The sequence below is a fragment of the Musa acuminata genome, chromosome BXJ3-4 (genome assembly GCF_036884655.1).
Source record: "Musa acuminata AAA Group cultivar baxijiao chromosome BXJ3-4, Cavendish_Baxijiao_AAA, whole genome shotgun sequence".
Taxonomy (NCBI): Eukaryota; Viridiplantae; Streptophyta; class Magnoliopsida; order Zingiberales; family Musaceae; genus Musa; species Musa acuminata.
Window position 1 is genome coordinate 12,042,501 of NC_088352.1, and position 24,523 is coordinate 12,067,023.

Here is a 24,523-nt window from a genome sequence, read left to right on the forward strand (position 1 = left end):
GCCCTTGAATTATTGGATCCTATGGATGAGATCCAATAAGAGCCCATGAGACATTATTGGATAAAGATCCACTAATATAAGAGGCTTGGGTAGTTGGAAGGAGATCTAGTACCCAATAGAGGAAGATCCATTATGGTTAAGTTGACAAGAGACCTCTATAAATCAGAGGGTTTCAATAGTTTATATGCTAGAAATTTATGCTTCCTCTCGTATTCTTCTCCCCCTCTCCACCTTAGAGTAAGCCCTACTGTATGAATCACCGTTAGAAAGGAGGGCACTTGACCTCCTTCACTATCTCCTAGAGATCTGTAGGGATTCAGGGATATACGATCTCCCTAGGTAACACAATCTATCTCACACGTGATTTTCTATTTCACGAATTTTTGTGCACCAATCTTCACACGACGATGAAGATATCTTTGAGAATGAGGATTTAGTTTTCTGTTCTTCCGTTGCGCATGTGATGTCGCCCCTAAGATTTTCCAATATTTAGTTGGAGGCAGTATTTAATCCGAATGTTCAGGAACAGGATCAACCCTTGGATGCTCTTACATCATCGGGGCCCTCTTTCTAGCATCACAATATTAGAAAAATTTACATTAGTATTTGTAGCAGCATGACATGGCTCTGATTCGAGTGCGAGAAACCATTTAGGATGATGCGGGATCTTTCCTTCATTGTTCCTACATAAAGATCGAGGTCGGGGGATTTTCTCGAGTCGATCCCTCCGACATTCAAGTTAGTGGTCTTGTTCCTGTATATTTTTTTTTTGAGCTTTGAGTGTGTATTTATACTAACTTTCAAAGGAAGAGGAGTATCTCATGTTGGTATCATGGAGGGGACAATTTAACTCACTTGAACTGTCCCTTGTTCTTCTTGGAATACGTTGGTAATCGATGGTAATCGATTTTTGATCTTCATGAAATATTCATGTGGATATTCCGTATGAGAGGCTGATCCATTACTGATCCAAACTGTCTTGGAATATTTCTATGAATCTTCCGTAGGAGAGTTAATTCGTAACCAAATCTGAGTTAGTTCGATAGCTCGAAGATTGACCCAAGCCTTTTTTTTGGACCTTGACCCTTATGATTAAAAGAACATCAGTCCTTATATGGTACTTGCGTGGTGAATGATAGCCAGCGAGTCGTGTATTCTCTATAAGCTCACGATCGACACATCCTTTAGTTTGACCTTCGATTTCAACCTAATGTCAATAACATTTGTTAAATATCCTGTGCATCCACAATTTAAAATTTTCATTCCTTTAATTGCTGAGATAAAAAGGATAATTTTTTTTTTTTGAAAAAAACCCATCAAACACAAACCCCTAGAGGTTGAAATAAGATACCCGACTGCTATTGACGGTTAAAATCCTTGTTGCCAAAAGCAACAGCGAAGCCACAGTCGAAGAGAGAGTGAAAGGTAGGCCTGGAGGAAGAAGAACAGCACCTTCATCCAACCAACTGATGATCTATGAACCCACCCGATGGCCAACTTGACACCAACTGATATAGTAACCATCTCTGACCAATCTTAGCTGGCTGTTTCGGCCATGACAACAACAAAAAATAAATTTCTAGTAGCTGCAACAAAAAATGTTAGACTAATCCTTTATAAGCAGATGGGCATGGATGCCATTATTTGACATCCTAAATCTTCTACGAGCAGAAAATAAATGATTCCAACTGCTCCACCTTGATCTTTAATTAGAAAGTTAAAAGAATGTCAAAAATGGTGGGAATGAGGCGATGCATAACAAGAGCAGGTCCTATAACATCTTAGCAATTGCCAACACATGCTCAGATATACATATCAGTAAACTGAGACTAAAACAACGAACAGCAAGCATCCATCATATTATTGTACTGAAATCCTCTCACAACCCATGAATAATTAAAGTGACTATCACCATGATAGCGGAAATAAAGACAGACAGGTTTTCTTTGAGCTCGCTGGATCTCACTTCCCTCCGAGGGTGGGGAACTGTCCAGGATCCTCAATTGATGGAGCAGCAGCTGCTGCAAAAGTTGAACCCTCGCCTCCAAAGCCGCTACCAAATTGTCCGCGACCACCTCGCCCCCTTCCGCGACCACGGCCACCGCGGTTTCTCTCTCCCTCAGTTGGCTTTAAAAACTCATTGATGCTCATGGACTAACAAGGAAATATTGACAACCGTCAAACATAATAAAATGTGGCTACCGGAGCTTTATGAGAAAAAAAACACCTGATGGGCGAAACTGCATACCTTTTTGCTCCTTTCATCCCGATCAATGTTTTCTTTCTTTTTTCCGATATCCTTGTCAGAACCCTGTGGAATAAGCAGTAGATCAACAGGCTTGTCCTAACATAGATGTCATGCACGATGACAAAAGAAAAGGAAAAGAGCCACAGCACACTTACAAGCTTAACGAAAACATCATCATTTCCTTTCTTCACCGAGAGTTGCTTCATTGACTGCAGTTCCTCGTCAATTTCAACCTTTCTCTCTTCATTCTTCATTGCAAGTAATGCTTTTCTTTTCTCCTCCCTCACTTTCTCATACTCCTCCAAAGTCATCTCCTACTCATTTTAAGTCAAAAATACATCACTACAAGTGTGGTGCTGTAAGAAGCGTATGCATCCTAACAGACAAAATAAATCCTTCACAGTCAAAGTTTCAACTACCGAAAAAACTACAAGAGTTGGAATCACTAAATTGGGTTGCAAGTACTACACAGTTTGATATTTTATTTGCAAATAAAAGAGAGGCAGCACTCAGATAATGGTATTAAAAGCATGGCCCAGCACTCAGGAGCGTGGCAAATGTCAACACTCTAGATCCGATATCAAAAGCATTACTCGAAGCCACAATCTTTTCTCAATCTCGTATCCTTATCTTCAAGTACAACATTTCATATCCAAGTGAATACTCCAAAAGTCATGGTTCTCGCCTTGAAATTTTAATAGGATTTATGCCCATCAAAAAAAATTTAGACATCTTGAATTCTTGATAGATCATCGGTCAAACTAACTAACAGATGTTACCAAGATAAATAAACAATATTAAATATAAACAATGATAGTTATAAACAAAATAAAGCACATCTTAACTGAATGTATCAGTGATTGCAAAAGGCGCTCGGGCGCTCGCCTAGGCGCTCGGGCGAGGCGAGGCGAGGCCCGAGCGCCTCGCTAATGTCTCAGGCGGCGCGCTTCAAACAGGCGCCGCCTGGGCGCTCGCCCGAGCCCAGGCGCTGGGCGCTTCGGGCGAGCGCCTGGGTAAACCAAGGCGACCGAACTAGAATTTTAGGTCTGGTTCGATCCTGGTTCGGTTGTTAGTTGGTTCAATCGAACCAACTAAACTGATATAACCCTAACCCTAACCCTAACCCAACACTAACCTGTTGCCGCTGCAGCTCTTGATCCCAATCCCGATCGCGATCTCGTCGCTCGCTGTCGCTGCTCGCGCCTCCCGCGAGCCCTCTCGCTGCTCGCGTCTCCTACGAGCCCTCCCGCGAGCCTTCCCGCTGCTCGCGCCTCCCTCGAGCCCTCCCGCTGCTCACGCCTCCCGTGAGCCCTCCCGCTGCTCGCGCCTCCCGCGAGCCCTCTCGCCTCCCGCGAGCCCTCTCGCCTCCTGCGAGCCCTCCTGCGAGCCTTCCCGCTGCTCGCGCCTTCCGCTCCCTTTCCCTTTCCCGCTGCCGCCACTTGCCGCTGCTGCCGCCGCCGCTCCCGGGAGGTTCCTCGTTTCTCCGTCAGCAGGTTTATATTTATTAATGTGATTATATTTATTAATTATATTATATATTATATATTTTTATATTTTTATTTAAAATTTTAAATAATTATATTTATTAAATATATTTTATATTTTTATATTTTAGCGCCTCGCTTCGCTCGGGCGAGCGCCTGGGCGTTTTTGGACCTTGGCGCCTTTTGGCGCCTAGCGCTTTTTAAATCACTGGAATGTATAAATTAGTACTTGAGCCTCTAAAGATAATATACCAATACAACCATTAAAAGATACAGAAACCTCTCGCCTTTCTGCCAAAACTCATCAGGTATACAAAAGTTAGAAACTACAAAAATAAAATCATTGAAGCCAATATATATACAACTGAATTTGCAATGCAAATAGTGTCAGACTATCACAATATACAGCAAAAGTTTTCCATTTAGACAACTATTTTTTACTTCATTCAACAACATAACATGCAGACAAACCATCATAACAAACTAGGCAACATGCTCATACAGAAAGTTACAATTACTTAGGTTCTAAACACATCCATACAATCACATAAAAAATGTACATATTTATATCATTTTTTAAAATATTTATCTCTGTTCTTCTGGAACTTGTAATCGGCCTGCTGCTTAACAAATGACTTAAAAGATTCTCTTAATCTCTTGATGCAACTCATTTATCAAAAGCTGTGAAGACAAAAAGAAGCCACTCACTCAAGAACCTGAGATCAGATACATAACAGGAAGGACTGATGAAGTATTATTCAATCATCCTATATTCTATTATTTTCAAAGGTATCAAGATCTGGACAGGTCAAATGTGCAATCATAGTGAATGTCAAACAAGAATAGACATGAATGGGTTTTTGATAGGCATGACATTATTTCAACTTCAATAGTAGTTATATAAGGCACTTAAATGAGTACAATGCTATACAAAAGGTGAGTTAATAGTAGAAAACAGATTCCACATTACCACTAGGATAATTAGTCACTTAGTAATCAAAACGTTTCTAGTCAAAGTAAGTTCTAGAAGTTTATGTATAATTCAATGAGCTAGGTGCTCATTCTTTGCAACATAGAATACCCATGTAACAGCAGTATAATAAACTACAGCAACTACAGGGGAACAGGAAAATGTGACTCATTTGTTACTGTCACAGCATTTATTGCTGCACATCATGCTAGTATATAGCAAATGCAAAAAGATTTATGATAATGCGACACACAGAGAAGTAATCCACTGTATTATATTTTCCAAAATGGCTATTCAAGTATTCATGTACAAGTGTTAAATTAGATTTTTTGGCAAAAAAAGAGATATTCTATTATTTCTATGTGCAGTGTGAAACAAAGTTTTGTACAGTGGTACTCACTCACCTTATCTTCTTCCTTCTCTTCACCTTCATTTGGTGCACCCTCGTTATCTTTGTTCACCTCAGGTGATGGCACCTCATCCTGCTCTGCCTGCTTTTCGGTTGCAATAGTCTTATCATCAGCATTAAGAACTTCTTCCTTTTCCCTACCAACATGAAAGGGTTCACAGTTAAAACGAAATGTTACAGAAATAACAAGCTAATATTATAAGGTTCCCCTCACTATACATCCTAAGAGTGAGTAATCAAGTCTCACTGTGCAATATCATCATCAGTTGCAGCTCCCCAGTTTCCACGGCCAGCTCCACTGCGTTTCATCTCATACCCACGGCCTGTTCCACTCCGCCGATCGTACATCCTCCGTGGAGGACGTTCAGAGTCATCTACAGCCTCCCCATTCCTGTATCCACCACGTCCACCATATCCACCGCGACGTCCACCACTGAACGGTTGACGCGGCGGCCGATCCCTCTCCTGAAGCCTACCAGCGTCACCATCTTCACCTCCTCCCGCACCATCAGCACTTTCATACACTCGCGAAGCTCCACCGGTGTTCCCATTTCCAAAATCACGATTTTGACTCATCGGACCTCCTCGTCCACCCCTACCACGGACGGGGCCACCTCGGCCAGCCCCGCCACGCACTGCCCCAGTATTACTCCTCGCATCCCTTACCTCTCTCACTACAAGATCAAATAGGATCCGATCAGATAAGCACTATGGCAAGGCGCAAAACGTATTTCAACCGGAGAAATAACGCACAAAACACGCAGCTTTAAAGCAGACAAACACGCCCGAGGCAAGAAGCTTCACAAGAAACAAGATAAGTTCCAGATTTGCACGGAAACTACGACAAAAGAAACTCATTTTTTCCCATAAGACGAATTCAACCAGATCAACGAGACCGACCGGCTTGAGCAGGAGGGAGAGGCTTGGTCGGAAGCTTAGCCGGCGCGTGAGGTGCGGCGGCGGCAGGGGCAGTGGGCTTCTTGGAGGCGATCTTCTGCTGATGGGCGGCGATGAGTTGCGTTGGGTCCTCGCTATCGTCGTCTCCGAGGAGATCGAAGGGGTTAATGCTGGCCATCTCCGCAAAAGAATCTTCAAGCGCCGGGGTCAGATAGGCCTTAGAGAAACAAAGAACTAGAAGAACACCAATCTCCGCGCCTCGACGATCTCCATGGGAATCCTAGAATCGGCGGCAAGATGTCTCGATTGAGCCGAATAAAGCAGGTTTCGGTGGAAGGGGCGGAGAGAGTGCAGATAAGCGACGCAAAAAACCCTAGCCGCCACGCCTGGGATTTACTTACCATATATATTTCGGTAATTAAATGACCAAGATAGCCATTGCTTGCAGGCTTCTTAACCAGATTACTTCCTCGTATAAGATGATAACCATGGGTTTTTTAGTCATAAAAAAAGATGTTTCATCGGGCCGACGCCAGTGGGATTCTTACGGTTCGCGTCGCGAGACAAGGGAATGCTCGTGGCAAGAAAATCTAGACCGTTATATTATGATCGTGCGGACGAGATCCGTTTAAATCTACGTTCGCGTCTCGTGGCGCGACAGGTTTGGTCGTCCACGGATGAGACGGTTGTCTCAACGGTGGCGATTGTTTTACTACATTATTGTGACATGTATTCTGTCTTCATTAATATGGGCCCCCAGAATGACCCATTAAGTCGGCCCAAAAGCGAAGTGGTTGGCCTTAGAGGTAATCCAGTAAGATCTTGGGGAATCGTAGGGTGATTTAGACGGGGGCAGTGAAGCATAGGAGGCCATCGAAAGGCCTACCGCTCAGTGTTCACGCCACTTAACTGGTCCGGCGAATAGTGTGTGAAGTCTCTCCTTGGAGACACCATGACGGTCATCGAGCCCGGTATGATGTTTCTCTCCGCACATCCTTTGCGCTTCTTCCAGTTTCATGTTCTCAGTTGTATGTTGAGGAGAATGATCCTGACAGCAGTGCATCTTTGTTTCATGTTGATTTGCTCTAGATCCGGTTCTTGAGGAGAATCCCATAGCCAACAACGGGAATGTGGAGGGCTCGGTGGAAGAAGAGGAACGCCTTCTTGATGGAGGATTTGTAGTCGTCGGCAGCAACGCCTTTGGTCACTCCTTCAGGTATATGTCACCTTCTGTCTTCCTCGGCACGAACCACGGTTTTGATTTTGGTATCATCTGGTCCCGATGCTTATGGATAAATATATCTTCATCATCCATAAATGGTATTCTTCTTCTTCTTCTTCCTAACCGGTTCCTGTTTTCATGGTGATGCGGGGACTATGAGAAAGAGAGCGAAAGAAGAGCAACAGTGGAAGAGTTCTACCGTGTCAATCACATCTACCAAACATATGCTATATGGATTTGTCTTATACAACTTTCTTTCTCACGGTGATGATTTCTGTATATGCCAAAAGTTCCATTCGAAGTTGGATACGTTTTGAACGATCTAAATTGTTTAGATGTCTGCAACGTCAAACCTCCAAAGATACGGGGTTCCATTGTTTTTCTTTTGATGTTGTTGTCACGCAATTGCTGCGTCTGCGTCGGGCTATTATTCGATCGTATATCAATTTGATGTTCACCTTGTTTTGAAGTTAATTTTACGTGACTGCGGTTGATGCCTGCGGCAACGCGAAGAAGAAGAAGAAGAAGGAAGAGTATGGAAAGCTGCAGAAGGCGGAGATGAGCATATGGGACTGCATCGAGCTTCTGAATGAGATAGTCGACGAGAGCGATCCGGACCTCGATGAGCCCCAAATCGAACACCTTCTCCAATCCGCCGAAGCCGTTCGCCGAGACTACCCGGATCAAGATTGGCTTCACCTCACTGCCCTCATCCATGGTATCTTAAGTAAATCGATAATTTCTTTTCGCGAGACTACTAATTAAGAGTTGTAGCTGTTCAATTACTCATTCGTTTGTGCTGTGGTAGATCTTGGAACAGTACTGATGAACCCCACGTTCGGTGGAGAGCCTCAGTGGTGTGTTGTTGGTGGTGACTGGCCTCTCTCTCTCTCTCTCTCTCGCGAACGAAACATTTGGATCTTAGTCGGCTGCAATCTGTCTCTTCTGTTGATATTTTATGTCCCTTCATCACACAGGTGATGCGTTCCCAGTCACTGGGCTGTGCATTGGACGAATCCATAGTTCACCACAACGTAAAAGTCATCTGACTCACTCCACAGCTAACTCCATGCCACCTCCCTTTCTCTCTTTCGTTTACCTTTTACGTGCAGTATTTTAAGGAGAACCCGGACTACGACAACCCACTGTTCCAAACGAGATTGGGGGTGTACACCGAGAACTGTGGGCTCGACAAGGTCACCATGTCTTGGGGTCACGACGAGTACATGTACCTGGTTGGTCTCCCATTCTTCCCTCGTTTTTTCCTCGTGCGCCTCTCCTTCTCTCTCTACGGATTCGTTTCTGCATGGGTTCTCGTTGTTCTGCTACGTACGGCATGACATTCGTGAAAGCAACAGGTGATGAAGGGGAATGAGACGAAGCTGCCTCCTGCTTCCTTCTTCATCGTGCGGTTCCACTCCTTGTATGCGTTGCACCGATCCGGTGCCTACACGTATCTCATGAACCAGCACGACAAAGAGATGCTCGAGTGGCTCCTCGTCTTCAAGTTAGTTCTTACTACCTCGTTCAACTGCAATGAGCTCGTCTTCTGTATTTTGGTAGAGTAAAAGACTCGTAACATCTGCAATGTGCAGCAAGTCCGATCTCTACAGCAAGAGCAAAGTGAAGATAAATCTGGAGGAAGTGAAACCCTACTACCTCTCTCTCAGTGACAAGGTTAAGTGGATGACTAGTGAGGTCGCACACCATTGTTCTCTTAAACGCGACAGGCCGATGACTGACCCGATCATCTCTTCTGGTGCAGTACTTTCCGGCAAAGCTGAGATGGTGAATTGCAGCATCACCATGAATAAAGCTACTTCTGGTTTTACCACAGTAGCCTCTAAGTGTTGCAGCCGTGTTAAGGTGTTCTAGTGATCATCCATGCATGTACTGCTTGGTGTCTGCTATATAATAACATCGACTTGCTTAAGATGGAGTAGTGAGGTGAATGATTCAAATGGATAATATCTTGGTGGTCCCTTTACTTGGTTGTTCTTCGTATTTCATCTTGCCACTCGATCCTAACTATGATGTCATTTTGTCTGAGATTGGATGCAGCGGGACTTGTCTCGACAACTGTCATTGGGTTGATCAGGAATGTGCACCTCTATCCATTGTAATAAATTGACATAATGAGTCATTATGGCCCTCATAAAACAACATTACTTTCCTGGGAAACACATGTAAAAAGGCCTTAATGAAAATGAATCTCAAAGACTTGGATCACAGAATTGCTAATGCAGCAGTACAACAAATGGGCTGCCACGGTTGTGGTTCCAAAACTAATGGTTTGGATTCTTAGTTTTTGGAAATGAAACAAAACCATACAAGATTGATTTCGGTTCTGGTTTGATCAAAAAATATATATAAAATAATAATAATTTTATTTATAAGTTCTCATCATAATATCATTTTTAAAAGCGGAAATATTTCGATACTTGTAATGCGTCCAATGACAAAAGAAATATTACAGTGCGGCTCTACGATCTCCACACTTGGGCACGACCGTGTTAACGTCATATGGCTGATGACGGGTTAATTATGATGTAATGGTCTAATTATCGACCTTATCATAATATACCAGCTTAAACCCCCTCATAAAAAAAAGACGAAAATTCCAATCGACCCTTTTTGCGTGGGTTGGACTGCACATGTGGCCCACGTCTTAGCTCTTATCCACAAACACAGCAGCCGAAACCCAACTCCTCCGTCACCGTCCACAGTATTAGTTGGTGGGTGGAATGCTGATCGATGTCGACGTAGGATAAGCATTGCACCTAATTCTACTCCATCAACCAAAAACAAAAAAACAAAAAGGACATCATAATTCTAATAATCTAATTCTACTTCGGTGAGGTCGGAGAGGAGGAACGAACCTGTTCTGTTCTGTCACTCCCCCGAGGAAGCCCATGGTGTCATCATTACCATTATAATACTTCGGGCTGCCTCTTCGCCGGAAACATATAAATAATTATCCCAAACATATAAATAATTTACCTTTTAATAATAATAATAATAACAAGTTTTGTAATTTAGATCTGGCAAAGTCTTAGTCCACGTGTCAACGTAAACGTCGTCGTCTGCCGCACACGTCGTCCGGGGTGGGGTATCTTCACTGCCAGTAATCCCCAAGGAAGTCACCGCCTACAGCAATCCAACCGGCGTCCGTTTTGCCCTTCATTTTATTAATTAAAAAACCTCCTCGCTTTCACTTTTATTACATTATAAATAAAATGAACGCATCCGCCACCAATTTATTGTCCGTACGACCCACTCCCCCCGGCAAGCTTTATATGCCTTATGAATTCACCCCTCAACGCCAAAGCATCGGCAGCAGCGTAAGAAGAAGAGGAGAAGACGGCTTCCCATGGTGCCCGGTGAGCGAACTCACTGCGATCCGACCGTCCACGTCCCCCCTTGGCATTTTGCTGAGTATCCGACCGTCGTGATGCAGCAGTACTCCGCCCTCCCCGTAAGCGGCGTCGCTGGCCTGTCCTGTGACCTCCCACCGCACCTCCTCGGCGAGGCGGCGCTCGCCGCGCTGCAGAGCTTCCTCCCATGCAACAACGACCCCTCGTCGGCAGCTACCGCCGAGGCGTACTCCTGCGACGAGTTCCGCATGTACGAGTTCAAGGTGCGGCGGTGCCCCCGCGGGCGGTCGCACGACTGGACCGAGTGCCCTTACGCCCACCAGGGCGAGAAGGCGCGGAGGCGTGACCCCCGGCGCTTCCACTACTCCGGCACTCCCTGCCCGGACTTTCGCCGGGGCGGGGGTTGCCGCCGCGGCGACGCCTGCGAGCTCGCTCACGGCGTGTTCGAGACCTGGCTCCACCCTGCACGCTACCGCACCCAGCCCTGCAAGGATGGCGCCGCCTGCCGCCGCCGCGTCTGCTTCTTCGCGCACTCCCCTATGCAGCTGCGCGTGGTGCTGCCCCCGAGCCCGACGTCGCCGGGCAAGGACGGCGCGAGGATGACGTTGTCGCCGACGTCCACTCTAGCACCGGTTCCCATGTCGCCGCCTTCGGATGGCTCTTCCCCTCCGGTGTCTCCGGTGGGGGTGGACGAGGTGGTGAAGGCAATGAGGAAGCTACAGCTGAGCAAGGTGAGCTCGGCACCACCGTTCGGGACGCGAAGGGGCATGGGGTTCCTGTCGGCCTTCGGGAGCGCTCCGGTGACTCCGGGGACGAGGGAGGATGAGGCCGCTAAAAGGAGGGAGGAGGAGGAGGCGGTGCCGGATTTGAATTGGGTATCGGAACTGGTGAAGGATTGAAGCAGAAGATTGCCTTTGACACTTGTGTCAACATTTGCTCATAAATAAGAACGAAGAAGATTGTGAATGTATGCGAAAAATGTGAAGGAAAAGATATATTTTTTGTTGAAATCTGCTTGCAGAAACTCTCCTCCTTTGTTGTTTTTATTTCACAGATGTTTTTGGATTTAACTTGTGCCAATGTTTGGTTTGGATCTCAATCCAGAGGTATCCTTTGTCATTTGCAGATCTTCTGATGATGATGAGATCGAGTTTGTGAGCAGTATGAACCGGAGAGAGTCGCTTTGTTTGAGACTGGATCACCATCACCTGTTCAAGACAAAATAATTAAAGGAAAAGCAAGATACATAAAACACAGGTACGAAAAGCAATGGATTGAGAGATATAGATTGTGGTTGACTGGTGGCTGCTTTTTGAGAAAACAATTATTAAAAGAGTTGGACATCAACATCCATGATGCTGATGGAGCAGCCAACCTGAAAACCTTGGGAATGAAAGACGGAATCAAAAGGTGGGCTGGTGCTGGTAATACAAAACCACGCATTCATCCTATGGCGCTGCTGGTCTTTGGCGAGACAGCCTTGAACATCATCAAGCATCACTACAAAACTTGGCATCAAATTCTTCTCCTCTATCGCTTTGCTGCATCCATGAATGGATTAATATGCAGGTATTTATTCTACAATATAATGTGGCAGCAAGTGCGAATCAAGTGGCGGAAGAAACACTAACCATGGGCGAAAGCGAACCATTAACTGCCGCAGCAAACGGATGAGAATGGAGAAGAAAAGCCGACACAGCTGTGATCACGAACGCCATCGGTGCGGATTAGGAAATAATATTAAGTGTCTCATTGTGGAAGATTAAGAAATAAGATTAAGCGTTGGTAATCAGTGACCAGTACGATGTTTTGATGCAAAGGTAGAAGAACATGGGCGACGTGCCGTGGAGTGCAGAGCAAAGAAAAGGACGGGAGAAGAGTACTTGGTTTCTTTTAAGGTGGCGATAATTAAAGGAAAAGGAAAAGAGAGAGAGAGAGAGAGAGAGGGAGGCAATGAAGTTGGGGGGACCATGAGGCTGTCCTTCGGCAAGGAAACCATGGTTTTGGTGGAGGTTTCTGTGTGCACAGAAGACGGGCTTCATGGGAGAAGGTACGTGTTTGCGCTGGTCCTCCCACTTGCTTGCACCCAAAGTCCAAACCCTCGAGTGGACCTGCATGCCCTCTTCGATGTGAATGGTAAACCACGGCACGGGTAACTTGGACCATCTGTTGATTGCAGCTACGAGGAAATGTTTGTTTTCTTTGCAGCTACAGTGATTTATATCCCAGAAAAAGTGGCGATTCAGATAGGTCCCGAGTATGGTGGCAAGTCCATACACACAGCACGCTGTAATGGCTACGTAAAAGTTGTTAGGGCTTAGAAGGCAGCTTCTCTTACTGACTATTCTTCATGATTAAGACAATTAGGCACATCATTTGTTTGATACCACCCACCATTCTAATGGGCGATTTATCTTTGAATGAAAGTAAGGATCGGAACACGAGTATATCACAAGAGTCCTTTGAAGAAAAGTCTAGTAACTAAAAGTCTTCGATGCCACTGAATTAGTCGATCATCACCCATGGTCTTTAATTGCACAAGCTAGCTAGAAGCTAACGTCGATTTCAAATCACGATTTATGGAGATCCATGTCAAACGATAAACTTAATTTAATCCTCTTACGTGAAAAGACACCATGAAAATATGTAAAGAAATGAGATATTGCATCGAATAGAGCCATGTATAAACCTTTGAATAGATAGATGCATGATCCTCGGCATAAGTCATTGGTTCGGCCCAAAATTCTTTAAATAACTTCCTTTGGAATTTGTTGCTTGATCCCTGCAGGAGATGGGGAGGTATAGGGCCCATGATTCGCATAGTTCTCCACGGTGATATTTGTTGTGATGGTTTGAGAGGTTTGCATGCATGCATTATTACTAATGGAATTTGATCTGTTCGAAGAAATCGATAACTTCCGTTCCTCCTCAAGCTTTTCTTGCATTTTGAAATGAATATTTCGGTAAGCTTATTATCACAAGAGAGAAAGAGAACGTCCTGTCTGGCCTTCATATATATCATAGAAAAGATAATGGCAACACCATGATAAACTCCACCCGTGCACGAACTGCACGAATCGATATTATGACGAAGTTTGATGCAGTCGACTTGATCGATGCATATCAAAGTCAAGAATGTGAGCTATGAATCAAGACTCCAAGTAGCCAGACATCAACACCGAAGTGTTACGTGTGCCGATCCGGAGAGCAAGACTGACGTGAACTTTTACACGTAATGTGCTTTTCCATGCAACGATATACGAGCGAACTCGGTGCTACATCAGTTTAGTGTTCCGTTTGACTCTTGTCTAATGAACTCCCCCTTCTCTCCACCAGATCGCGAGGGAGGGTCATGGGGAAAGGTGAAGATCTGTCCAATCCAGTTGTTGAAATAAAGCCCAGCTAAGTTTGTGTTGGCTATAGCAATCGATTTGAGTGGTACTGCTGCTCCTTGATCCTAGTGCAACTGTTCGGAACATAACCACTGTCTCCTTCTCGTCTCATTTCGGTGTACCATTAACCATGCATTCTATACGTCAATGTTTGTCACATTGATGTGAGAAATGCATTTAGGGAAGCAAGAATCAAAATTCTCAACTAGTATTTAAATCAACTTTGGATGATGCCAGTTGCGATTGCGTGCTTTCTCCCTCTCGACAGCCGTAGACTTCGCTATAATAACTTCTCCATACATGATCGGCCAATTCATGTTCCATGCACACCTTACTTGGGAGTCCGACTCGACCACACAACCGCCCCAGAACGTAGTCGCTCCCAACATCACCTGATCTATCGAATGCAATTTCCCAATCACCGTGGAGTAGGCAAACGTCCCACGGGCACGCGCATCCACCATCATGACGCGCTCTGTGCACCGTCGTCGATGGTTTCTAAAGGTCGGCTGACCTGATATTGGAGTGCAGAGTCGTCGTTCCTTTGCTGCCTTCTTATATGTGGCACGTTTTCCCATCACCTCGGTGAGGGTTGAAAGATTTGGTGCTGTGCAGCGGAGGAGATGTTGGATCGCTTCCTTCTTCCGTTTGCCATGTCGCTTATGCTCGTTCTGGTCAACAGCCAGCAGCCGAGCACTGCGGGTATGCAAATTTCTCTCTTCGATCTATTAACTCGATGGATGCTGGCAAACTAAGCCGGTGGAGGTTCTTCTGAACTCTTCTTATCTCTGTCCGTCGGTGGGCTGAATTATTTATTACATGACCTTTCTGTGTTCCTCGGACCTTTTGGCATCAGTTAGAACCTAATGGAATTCTTTATGACTTCCAAATTTTGAGGTTTACGATAATTCAATTAGGACATTTATCAGAATATCAGAAAAGATCATGTCCCTCTTTTTACTAAAACATTTATCCAGTATCTATCTTTTCAATAAAAATAATTTAATATCTAAATAGATACTGATAATAGTTTCAAAATAACATCCGACAAGATCTACTACTTGAAAACATTAATCTAAATTAACTCCCAAACTCAAATAAAATAATACTGAATGGAGCGCAAATCGAATTATCATCTTTTTTTGCAGGATTCATCAGCATCGACTGTGGCAACGCCAATTCCAAATATTTGGACCCTATTTCAAAAATAAGCTACGTCTCGGATGACCAGTTTATTAATGCAGGCTCAAACTTCGATATTTCATCGGAGCACATCAACTCCACCGTTCCAACAAGAGAATTAAACCTCAGAAGCTTTCCGGATGGACTGCGGAACTGCTATAGGTTAAAGAATGTGTCTCAGAACCGTGCGTCTCTTGTGAGAGCTACCTTCATGTACGGGAACTACGATGGCAAGAATAGCCCCACAAAGTTTGATCTGCACATCGGAGTCGATTATTGGAAGACGATCATCATCTCCGATCCATCTGCCATCTATACGGTGGAGGCTTTGAGCTATGCGACTGCTAATCTCACATCGGTTTGTTTGATCAACACAGGGAGTGGAACTCCTTTTATATCTTCCTTGGAGCTGAGGCCACTCGGGAACGGTCTTTACGGTGAATACGTGAATGCATCGCAGTCTGTGGTTCTCATCACTCGGCGCAACTTCGGAGCATCCGACACCGTGAGGTATAGGAAATTTATCTTTTACCATCTGAATTTCTATTTTTAATTTTAAAAAATTAAAATCAATAATTTTTATTGATTAAATATGATAAAAATAAAATTTATGATATAGTGGTTAAATTCTTACATTTAAAACTTATTAACTTGGTATAGTCATTTAGAGTTCGATTATAAATTTTTTAATTTTAATTTTATATCAATTTTTTAATGTCATTATAATTATACACCCAATTTTTAATTTTTTAAAAAAGATAATATTAAAAAATTAACCGTTTGATCAGTAGTAAGTCAACTCAAAGATCTAAGAACTAATATAATATATACAGGTTAATCTAATGCTTTAGATGTAGGAAAGAAAGGAGGAGGAACAGAAATCACGCAGAGCCGAAAGATAGCTTAGAGAGGTTGAGAGTCTTTGGGATTAAAACTCATTATGATTAAGGAGGCTTAATTAATTAATTAATTAATTAAGCACGCAAAATTAGCTAAGCTGCGGCCATTTAATAATCTAATTTCCCTTGGAGCCTCGAAACGACCCTTACGATCGCGTTTGGAACCCCTCCATCGATCCTTCATGGGTTACCTTGTCCACCGATTTGAAGGTGGACAATGCCGACGATTTATTCGAGCCGCCTATCACAGTTCTGCAGACCGCGGTGACTCCGGCTGCTGGCCGGCAGCTGGACTTCTCCATGGACGCCGCCTCCCCATACGACAAGCTGTACCACGTCCTCTACTTCACCCAACTCCAGGCGCTGACGGGCAACGCGACCAGGGTGTTCAACATCACCCGGAATGGCGAGACCAGATCTAGTTGGTATACCCCGCGTTACCTATCATGTGGCTACACATACAGCGTTGAGCCATTGGAAGGCTATTCTCGATACCAATACGTTCTCGACGCCACGAGCAACTCCACCCTCCCCCCCATCATCAACGCCTTCGAGGTATACTCTCTGAAGCAGCTCACCCAAGCAGCCACCGACTCCGTAGACGGTAAGACGCTGCAGCTCTCTCGCCCTATCCTTCACCTTCAAGTAATTAAAGCTGTATCATTGTCCTGTTATCGAGAATGCAGTCAAATTAGCAATCTCCAGCAACATGCACAGGCAAACCGATGCCAAGAAAGAGGCTTCGGATTTTGTTTTTATGAACAAAAATGATTCGAGATCATTTAGCAATGCACATGGGCGCAACTCCTTTTTCCCCCCCTTTTCCTGATGTGCTGATTATGAACTGCCACGTTTCTGTATAACAGGTTTTAGTTCTAATAGGAGAAAAAAAAAACCTCTTACTTTTAATTAGTTAAACCTGTTAGAATATGAATCACTAAATTCTGCCGCATCTGATAACTTATTTTCATGCGGTTGGTTATAATCAAAATTTGATGCGGCATCAGGATTCAGAATTTCAGTTCCAAAAGTAAAATTAACTCCCTGTTTAATTTAAGTTCCATACATTGAGCTTGGCCCAAGTAGCCAGTCCAGAAGCCACCACACAAGTGTTTGAATATAAATGATTGAGTCTGGATTTAGAAAATTTGGTTGCTTTCATATATAACTTACTTGCAGCACTGCCTTATATAACAATAAGAAAATAATGTTGTGGTATATACTGATCCATGTGGATGCTTGGACATATATGTGATGCCAATCATAAGTATGTTACTAGTTTTTACAACTCAATAATGATGCTTCCGTTTGCTCTCTCAATGCTATGATCGGACATGCCTCAAAGCAATTTGACTTGTTTATTTACTTATTGACTACTTGTTACTGAAAGAAAAGGTTATGTTCAAAGTATACGCTGATGTATGTTACTCTTGGATTTTCTGGATGCTAGTTGATGCCATGGAAGAAATCAAATTACAATATCAAATAAAGAGAAATTGGATGGGTGATCCGTGTGCTCCAAAATCATATACTTGGGATGGCCTAAACTGTGTTTATAGTCCTGATCATCCAAGAATCATAAGTGTGTAAATATTTGAAAGAAAAAAAAAAATCACAAGCACTTCAAAGAGGCAGAAAATAAATTTATTTGTCGGAAATCTTGAAGACATTATCATAACTTCTACCAAAAATGTAATTTGTAAAATCCAACATTTTTGCAGAAATTTGTCTTCAGGGGGATTGACTGGTGAAATATCCGGACCTTTTGCAATGCTGAAAGATATCAAGTCTCTGTAAGTGCAACTTGCTTTTATCCCTCTTTATCTGAGCAGGTAATTTTGACTATAATTTCTTGAAATATATCGAGTCCAGATTGTTTGTTCTCGTATGGTCTTTTTTTCTTGTCGACAATGTTGAACAAGACAATTGATATAAAAATTAAGAAAAATGTTCCTAATATGATCACAAATGTAATGGATAGCAATGTCCAACGGACAATGCATAAATCTGTGTCCTAACTGTTCAAGTTAAAAATAATTAAGATTAGTTGTCTCACCATGATCACAGTTCTCTTTTTTCCCTCTCTCTATTAAATGGTGGCTTAAACATAAAGCTTGGAGTGCTTACTGGAGATTTTTATTCTGTTTGCGCACTAAAGATGGGAAATTTGAGGCCAGATACAGTATTATATTTGTCAAGAAATTGTTACAGGCAATACAAGTTTGATGCACTAAAGAGAAATATGGTTTTAAAATTGTTTAACTCTGAGTTTAGATCATTCTAAATGATGCAAATGCAACTTTGCAAACACCAACAGGATTTTAGAGGTATATGTCTGCCAAGCATGTTTGAGCATTGCAAGATTTTTTTGTTTCACAATTGTTTACTTCAATTCTAGCCATCATATTTACTGCAACAGGTAGCCATTTGGACAATTCAATCAAAATTTTGAAGCAGTACAGGTGTCTTCTGCTTATATGGCTCAGAATATCACAATATCACAATATCACAATTAAAGAGGAGGCATGAGTGATCCATTCATATGAGTCAGTCGGGTTAAATGGTGTTATATTATCAATCTGTGAAATTTGCTCTTCATTCATTTGCTTTGATCATATATTGATGATGAAAAGTAGATTATTGACTTTATAAATACAGAGAGCATAGGTGCCATGAAGAATTTTTCGAGTTCTAAATGATCAGCATGTAATCGCTTTTCCAGGTACTTGTCTCATAACAAGCTTAATGGGCCAATTCCTGATTCTCTTGGCAGTTTATCAGCTCTTCATGTCCTGTAAGTGGCCACATCAAACTTTTGATTGAGTTTAGACTCCACATAAACAAGCCTAATATCAAAAGTTTATGCCTTTGCTTGCAAAAAATTTGACAACGGAAGTTTCACTGGATTTGTTCCTGATTCTTAAGGAACTTTTTCTGCTTAGTGGTGATTGATTTTTTGCATGTTATATTGCAGAGATTTGTCTTGTAATAATTTAACAGGAACTATACCTGATTCTCTTGGATACCTTTCATCGCTCCAAGTCCTGTAAGTTAAGCATTCTACTTTTGGTTCAGATCATGGATTAGTAAGAAGACTACTGAAGAAGCATTTTGCCTTGTTTTAGAAATTTGTCAGGAAACAATTTTAATGCATACGTTCCTGATAATCTCCGCAAAAATTCAGATGTTGGGTTAATTACATTCAGGTTTGTTTTTCCTCAAGTTCATGTACTGGGTTTGCATCACTACTGATTGTATTCTTGTTCTCACAGACTACAGTATTTTTGTCCATGGGAAAGTATGTAATCCATAAAAAAACCAAGCTTTTCAGAAAAAGAGGTGCCTTGTCAGTTGGGATGACATTAGTGGTGATCTACTGCTCTGGCAGTGCACCATTGATGTGTCTATTGGAATCCCGTTTAGGCGGGAATTAATTTTTTCTGGCATACCAACATTGTGCCCGTATAGAAATTTGACTAGCTTTGACTGAGGACAGGGCAGGTCTGTGACATAATTTTCAAAATTTTGGTCAGGACTAGGGTTAGAGATGACTTTACTTATCTCCTCCCAGCTCCGAGAGCCTGCCCCTCATCGTCTCCATGCTTTCTATCTTGAAGTATCAAGTAATACCAACTGAAATGTCCACGTGTCAGATTTGACAGTTTTGTGCATGAAAGCTAGCATGAAAACACACAGAGACAGGCTAGGCTAAGTAGAAACTGCACAGAAATTTTGTAATATAAAAATTAAATTTATAAAAACTTGAAATCTTTTTCATACAATGTCATTATTCAACAAAATATAGTGTGTTCTCTTTCTGCAAGTTGGTGAAGCACTGATAGTAAAAATGCTATAGTTGAATTGTGTCTGAGTGAACCATCAGAATGATTCAGGTGGTGTAGATTGTTTTCTAATTGTGAATTTAAGCATAATGATTCTCGTCATTACTGTTGTATAATTTTTTTGTCTTCTAGATCTTAACTAATGGCATGAAATGCATCTGAATAAGTTCTTATTATTGCTTTCTTACTAGCTTTTTGGTGCTGAGTCAGCTGATAATACCTTAAACTTTCTTGACGTCAGACATGACAAAATCGATTGGACCATTGTGCCTTCACCAGTGCCTACTAGTGACAATAAGAAGACTAAGACCCCTATCATTCTGATTCCTTCAGTAGTTGGTGCACTGCTACTTCTAGTGGTGGTAGTGGTCTTCATTGTGAGGAGATCCAGAAAGCTGCAAGGTAAATACTCTAAAGAGGAAAAAAAAAAGGCTTGTTATATAATACAAAATTTTTACTAGTTTGCCTAGCAATAGACTAGTGAATAACATGCATAATTTATTCACTTACAGATTTATGTGCTGATAATCAAATTTTTTCTTCTCTGATAGGTCGGGCCTCTGATAACTCTGTACAGCCATGTGGTTATCAATCTCAGCAGAGACCTGACAGTACCAAGCAACAAGTTCTATTTGAGAGTCGAAAATTTACATTCAAGGAGTTGGAGAACATCACAAATAATTTTTCAAGGGTCATGGGGAAAGGAGGTTTTGGCATGGTGTATCATGGCTGCTTAGAAACGGGAAAGCAAGTTGCAATCAAGATGCGTTCTCTATCATCACAACAGGGCATGAAGGAATTTCTGGCTGAGGTAAGCTCATGAAATCTTAGTAGACCGTCAAATAAGAATACTAGATAACTTGAAAAGAGTGGTTGCTACTCCTGAATTGAAAGGATTGGTATAAATGCTAACCAAGATGAGATGGTAGGCCAACACTTTTTTAACAGAAAGTTGATTGTCGTAGGTTCTTTTTATCCTCTGTTTGCAATTTGTTCTCTATCTTGTGACGTTTGATATGAGATTACGACCTTTTAATCGCTTGTTGTTGCTCGCCATACAGCAATTTTCTTCTCTGAAATCTTTGTGACAATATTTTGCACTTTATTCTGCAGGCTCAGAACTTGACAAAAATATACCACAGGAATCTGGTTTCACTGGTTGGTTATTGCATCGATAAAAATTGCCTAGCTCTTGTTTATGAATATATGCAGCGAGGAAGTCTTCATGAGAATCTACAAGGTTTAAGAATGCTGAACTTTAGCACTGTTGCTTCTCTTCTCCAAATGCTTAATAATATGGAATTTTCTTTTTTGTGAATAATAATGGAAAAATAATTTAGGAAAATATATAATATTAAGGACGGAAAATTGTTACAATGTTAGTTAAATTTTATATTGTGTATCATTCACATTCTAATGTTCAATTAGGAAGCTGTAATTTTTTTAGAAGTAATATCTTGATTTGGTGGCCGATGGCTTGTATCAGAGTAGTGAAGATTAGATATTCTCATGACTCATAACCAAAGATCCATCTTTTGAGGGAGATATCTAGTTGGAAACTTGAAGCGAAGTGGTTATTTCTTGTTGATCTTTTGTTAAATTGCATTAATGAAATTTCTTTATAATTATCAGATAAGGCTGGTCGTGCTAAAGCCTTGAACTGGGGTCAACGACTGCGAATTGCACTTGACGCTGCACAAGGTTTGGGAGGATATAATATCCCCCATTGGTCTTTCTACTTGTCTTCGATATATGATCTTTCCTTTTATAATTTCAATCTATATTTAACATTGTAGGACTGGAATACATGCATAAAGGATGCAGGCCTCCAATAATCCATAGAGATATCAAAACCAGCAACATTCTCTTGAGTGAAGAACTAGAGGCTAGAATAGCAGATTTTGGGTTATCCAAGTCTTTCCAAACCCACGTGTCCACGAAGATGGTGGTTGGCACCCCTGGATATATCGATCCTGATTATGTCTTCTACACCCTTTTCTTCTCACCCTAACCTCTTCAGGTAATTCATTCATATGTCTCTTTGTCAAATGGACAATGTGCAAAATAAATGAGACATCAAATATATCTATTTACTTCCCGTATCTTCCTGTCACCAACCAATCTAGCCGGCCCATTTGTATAATAATCTAGAAAGAATTTTTTGTAACTTGTGGAAGAATATATTTGGTAATAAATTACTTTTCTAACTAGATCATAAGAAAAATTCATCTGTAGCACATGTTCTCTTCATTTAAACCTTACTAGGAAAGTCTAGACTCCAATGAAACAATGTTGCTGAGGACTATGGCACTGTAAATTATTATTCCTTGGCCTTAAAATGAATCATGTTTGGTCTACTATACTGGTTTCTCGAGATGACAATTTGATGCTCTTTTTGAAGTTCTTAAACTTTCCATGCTTTATTGTACTTGGCTGCAGAGGCATTACTAGTCCTTTGTGGGTCATAAATGACTAGAATTATCATGTTAATGCTTCTTTAGGTACCATCAAACTTACCAACTCACCGACAAGAGTGATGTGTATAGCTTTGGTATAGTTCTGTTGGAGCTTATCACAGGAAGACCTCCGATTGTGCCTGGTCTGGGAAACATTCACATCATGCTGTGGATCGCCCCAAGTCTTTCCTCGGGGAACATAGATGAAATTGTTGATGAAAATCTACAAGGAAAATGCAACCCTACTTCTGCATGGAAGATCCTGGAATTAGCTCTCACGTGCACAGCAGATAAAGGCAGCCAGAGACCAACAATGTTTCAAGTAGTGATGCAGCTGAAGAGCTGCTTGGAGCAAGAGATTGATTCTTACAAGAGCGAGAACATATATAGTAAAGGTTTTAATGTAAGCCAAGAAACTGCATCTGATATAGGAGGACCATTTGGTCCTTCTGCCAGATAAATCCATCACAGTTATTTCTGCTACGTAATACTATGTGTGGGTTTAGATGAGATATGTTGAATAGAGTCCTCGAAAGAAGTCCAGCTACATTCATGTTGGCTAGTATTTCTATGCATGGCAATGATTTTGAGTTCTGCCACTCACTGGCCTGACTTCAGAACCACAAAATCAAGCTTCATCGTGGTTGTACAACTCTTTTGCTACATAACAAGTTCTTGAAATTGAGATCTTGGGAGACTAAAGCCAAAGGAAGATGGTTATCGATGCAAAGCTGGTTAAGCTCATGGTTTGCACCTAGTCATTATTCCTTTAGTGTATGCCTTATTAGTTTAGGTGCCTGCACGGTGGTGTGTCTTTGATTGTGTTGGTTAATGTATAAAATGTCTGAACATATTACTGGATATGTAAATTACTTTGGTTCCTTTTTCTGTTATCTTTTGAATTGCTAAACTCATTCATCCATAATAACTCTTCACATTTATCTGTCAGTACTATTACGGCAACTAAGCAGGAGAGAGAACTTGCAGTTCCTCTGGTGGTGCCAGCTCTGTTTTAAAGAGAAACATGATATCGTTTTATCTGTGTAAATCTGTGGCAATTTGTGCTTCTGACATTGTTACATTTTACCAACACTTGCAAAACTTATGTGGTCAATAAGATCTTTTCTTCTTTCCTTTCTGCAACAATGGGATTAGGTTGTATTTTGCCAAAGAGTACAGACCTAAGTATCACAGATCTCTATCCCCGAGAATTGCTCATCCGAAGTGGCCCTCTCTCTAACAGTGAGCAAAGAAAACTCTGGTGGAAGACAGTTGTGGATGATGGGTTGCATGCTCCTTGCTCGATTTCCAAAGTAACATGAAGAGAACCAGGATTTCCTTGGTGCCATAGAACCCTTTGCAGCCCAACAAAATGCTACTGCATTTACTCTAAACTACTTAGCTTCATGAAAAGGCAGAGTGAGGATATATTTCTTCTACTCAGTCACTGATCCTTTCAAGCATGAGATAACAATAAAAATACTGTTGTGGTGGTTACTAATTTCTCTATGCATATAAACGAGGGTGATATCTGAAGAAGGAAATGCAAGTGCCATCCGGTTATCTATATTATAGTTCCAAATGGAGGTTAAGAGTCTTGTTTAGAGGAAACATGTTACTCCTTTTTCTTCTGTATTTCTTGCATGCATCTGCAGATGACCCTTAATCTTTTATAAAAAGAAGTGGTCTTCTGCATTGCTGGAATTGTATTGTTGTGCATTGTGACAATTGAATAAAAGCTGGGGGATTGATTTCTTCGAATTTGTTCTTGACAAAAAAACATTGACTATATGCAAATGCCAAATCTAAATTTATTGCCAATTGTAGACGAAGATCGTGCCAAATCTAAATTTATTGCAGAATATGCAGACGTTTTAATCCATTGAATCGAGTGATTGTTACATGTGCCAGGCACAATCGAAGGCCTGCCCATGATCAGCTTCAAGAGAACAACAGAAGAGTTGCACACGTTCAATGGTATCTGACGAAACAGTAACACTGTAAAACCAGATTGGAGCAGGTGCTAAAGAAGTCATCTTTTCAGTTTTTGGACATCCCATTATTGTCGAAAAGAAAGAAAGAAAAAAAGAAAGAACTCATTTACAACATCAGATATAAATGATCAAGTAATAACACCGTGAGCACGAA

General features: G+C 41.8%; 6 protein-coding genes across 6 annotated transcripts; 5 read left to right on the forward strand and 1 right to left on the reverse strand.

Moving 5' to 3' along the window:
* Positions 1-1,830: 1,830 nt before the first annotated feature.
* LOC135637005 (RGG repeats nuclear RNA binding protein A-like) lies at positions 1,831-6,391 on the reverse strand. Its single transcript, XM_065149312.1, has 6 exons — positions 6,012-6,391; positions 5,359-5,785; positions 5,107-5,248; positions 2,404-2,562; positions 2,249-2,311; positions 1,831-2,154 (listed from the first exon to the last, which is right to left on the reverse strand). Exons 1-6 carry the CDS (start codon positions 6,184-6,186, stop codon positions 1,963-1,965), a joined length of 1,158 nt encoding a protein of 385 aa, XP_065005384.1. The 5' UTR covers positions 6,187-6,391; the 3' UTR covers positions 1,831-1,962.
* A 569-nt stretch (positions 6,392-6,960) lies between these two features.
* Positions 6,961-9,287, forward strand: LOC103981514 (inositol oxygenase 1-like). Its single transcript, XM_065148037.1, has 9 exons — positions 6,961-6,979; positions 7,098-7,224; positions 7,704-7,948; positions 8,039-8,094; positions 8,208-8,264; positions 8,343-8,465; positions 8,589-8,737; positions 8,826-8,907; positions 8,996-9,287. Exons 1-9 carry the CDS (start codon positions 6,961-6,963, stop codon positions 9,020-9,022), a joined length of 885 nt encoding a protein of 294 aa, XP_065004109.1. The 3' UTR covers positions 9,023-9,287.
* Positions 9,288-10,492: 1,205 nt separating this feature from the next.
* LOC135634671 (zinc finger CCCH domain-containing protein 2-like) lies at positions 10,493-11,729 on the forward strand. Its single transcript, XM_065145141.1, has one exon. It carries the CDS (start codon positions 10,601-10,603, stop codon positions 11,501-11,503), a length of 903 nt encoding a protein of 300 aa, XP_065001213.1. The 5' UTR covers positions 10,493-10,600; the 3' UTR covers positions 11,504-11,729.
* An 845-nt stretch (positions 11,730-12,574) lies between these two features.
* Positions 12,575-15,731, forward strand: LOC135636348 (probable LRR receptor-like serine/threonine-protein kinase At4g29180). The gene is made up of 2 exons (XM_065148038.1): positions 12,575-12,740; positions 15,145-15,731. Exons 1-2 carry the CDS (start codon positions 12,575-12,577, stop codon positions 15,729-15,731), a joined length of 753 nt encoding a protein of 250 aa, XP_065004110.1.
* A 646-nt stretch (positions 15,732-16,377) lies between these two features.
* On the forward strand, positions 16,378-23,340 carry LOC135636349 (probable LRR receptor-like serine/threonine-protein kinase At1g51860). Its single transcript, XM_065148039.1, has 10 exons — positions 16,378-16,681; positions 17,813-17,870; positions 18,800-18,871; positions 19,052-19,123; positions 20,161-20,321; positions 20,471-20,730; positions 21,033-21,159; positions 21,552-21,620; positions 21,716-21,939; positions 22,421-23,340. Exons 1-9 carry the CDS (start codon positions 16,378-16,380, stop codon positions 21,928-21,930), a joined length of 1,338 nt encoding a protein of 445 aa, XP_065004111.1. The 3' UTR covers positions 21,931-21,939; positions 22,421-23,340.
* LOC135636350 (LRR receptor-like serine/threonine-protein kinase IOS1) lies at positions 22,224-22,835 on the forward strand. Its single transcript, XM_065148040.1, has 2 exons — positions 22,224-22,231; positions 22,421-22,835. The coding sequence occupies exons 1-2, from the start codon at positions 22,224-22,226 to the stop codon at positions 22,833-22,835; spliced, it is 423 nt and encodes a 140-aa protein (XP_065004112.1).
* Positions 23,341-24,523: the final 1,183 nt, after the last annotated feature.

Bases quoted from the DNA above. Each gene is read 5' to 3' on its own strand.
- LOC135637005 (XM_065149312.1), bottom strand. From the start codon at position 6,186: ATGGCCAGCATTAACCCCTTCGATCTCCTCGGAGACGACGATAGCGAG. The intron at 2,563-5,106 runs GTGAGTGAGTAC...TAAAATGAGTAG, and splicing joins AAGAGAAGGAAGAAGATAAG to GAGATGACTTTGGAGGAGTA. The intron at 2,155-2,248 runs GTATGCAGTTTC...TTTCCTTGTTAG, and splicing joins GGGATGAAAGGAGCAAAAAG to TCCATGAGCATCAATGAGTT.
- LOC103981514 (XM_065148037.1), top strand. The intron at 8,265-8,342 runs GTAAAAGTCATC...TTTTACGTGCAG, and splicing joins AATCCATAGTTCACCACAAC to TATTTTAAGGAGAACCCGGA. The intron at 8,738-8,825 runs GTTAGTTCTTAC...TGCAATGTGCAG, and splicing joins GAGTGGCTCCTCGTCTTCAA to CAAGTCCGATCTCTACAGCA.
- LOC135634671 (XM_065145141.1), top strand. From the start codon at position 10,601: ATGGTGCCCGGTGAGCGAACTCACTGCGATCCGACCGTCCACGTCCCC.
- LOC135636348 (XM_065148038.1), top strand. From the start codon at position 12,575: ATGAGGCTGTCCTTCGGCAAGGAAACCATGGTTTTGGTGGAGGTTTCT. The intron at 12,741-15,144 runs GTAAACCACGGC...CTTTTTTTGCAG, and splicing joins TGCCCTCTTCGATGTGAATG to GATTCATCAGCATCGACTGT.
- LOC135636349 (XM_065148039.1), top strand. From the start codon at position 16,378: ATGGACGCCGCCTCCCCATACGACAAGCTGTACCACGTCCTCTACTTC. The intron at 16,682-17,812 runs GTAAGACGCTGC...ATTTGTCTTCAG, and splicing joins AGCCACCGACTCCGTAGACG to GGGGATTGACTGGTGAAATA. The intron at 21,160-21,551 runs GTTTAAGAATGC...TATAATTATCAG, and splicing joins TCTTCATGAGAATCTACAAG to ATAAGGCTGGTCGTGCTAAA.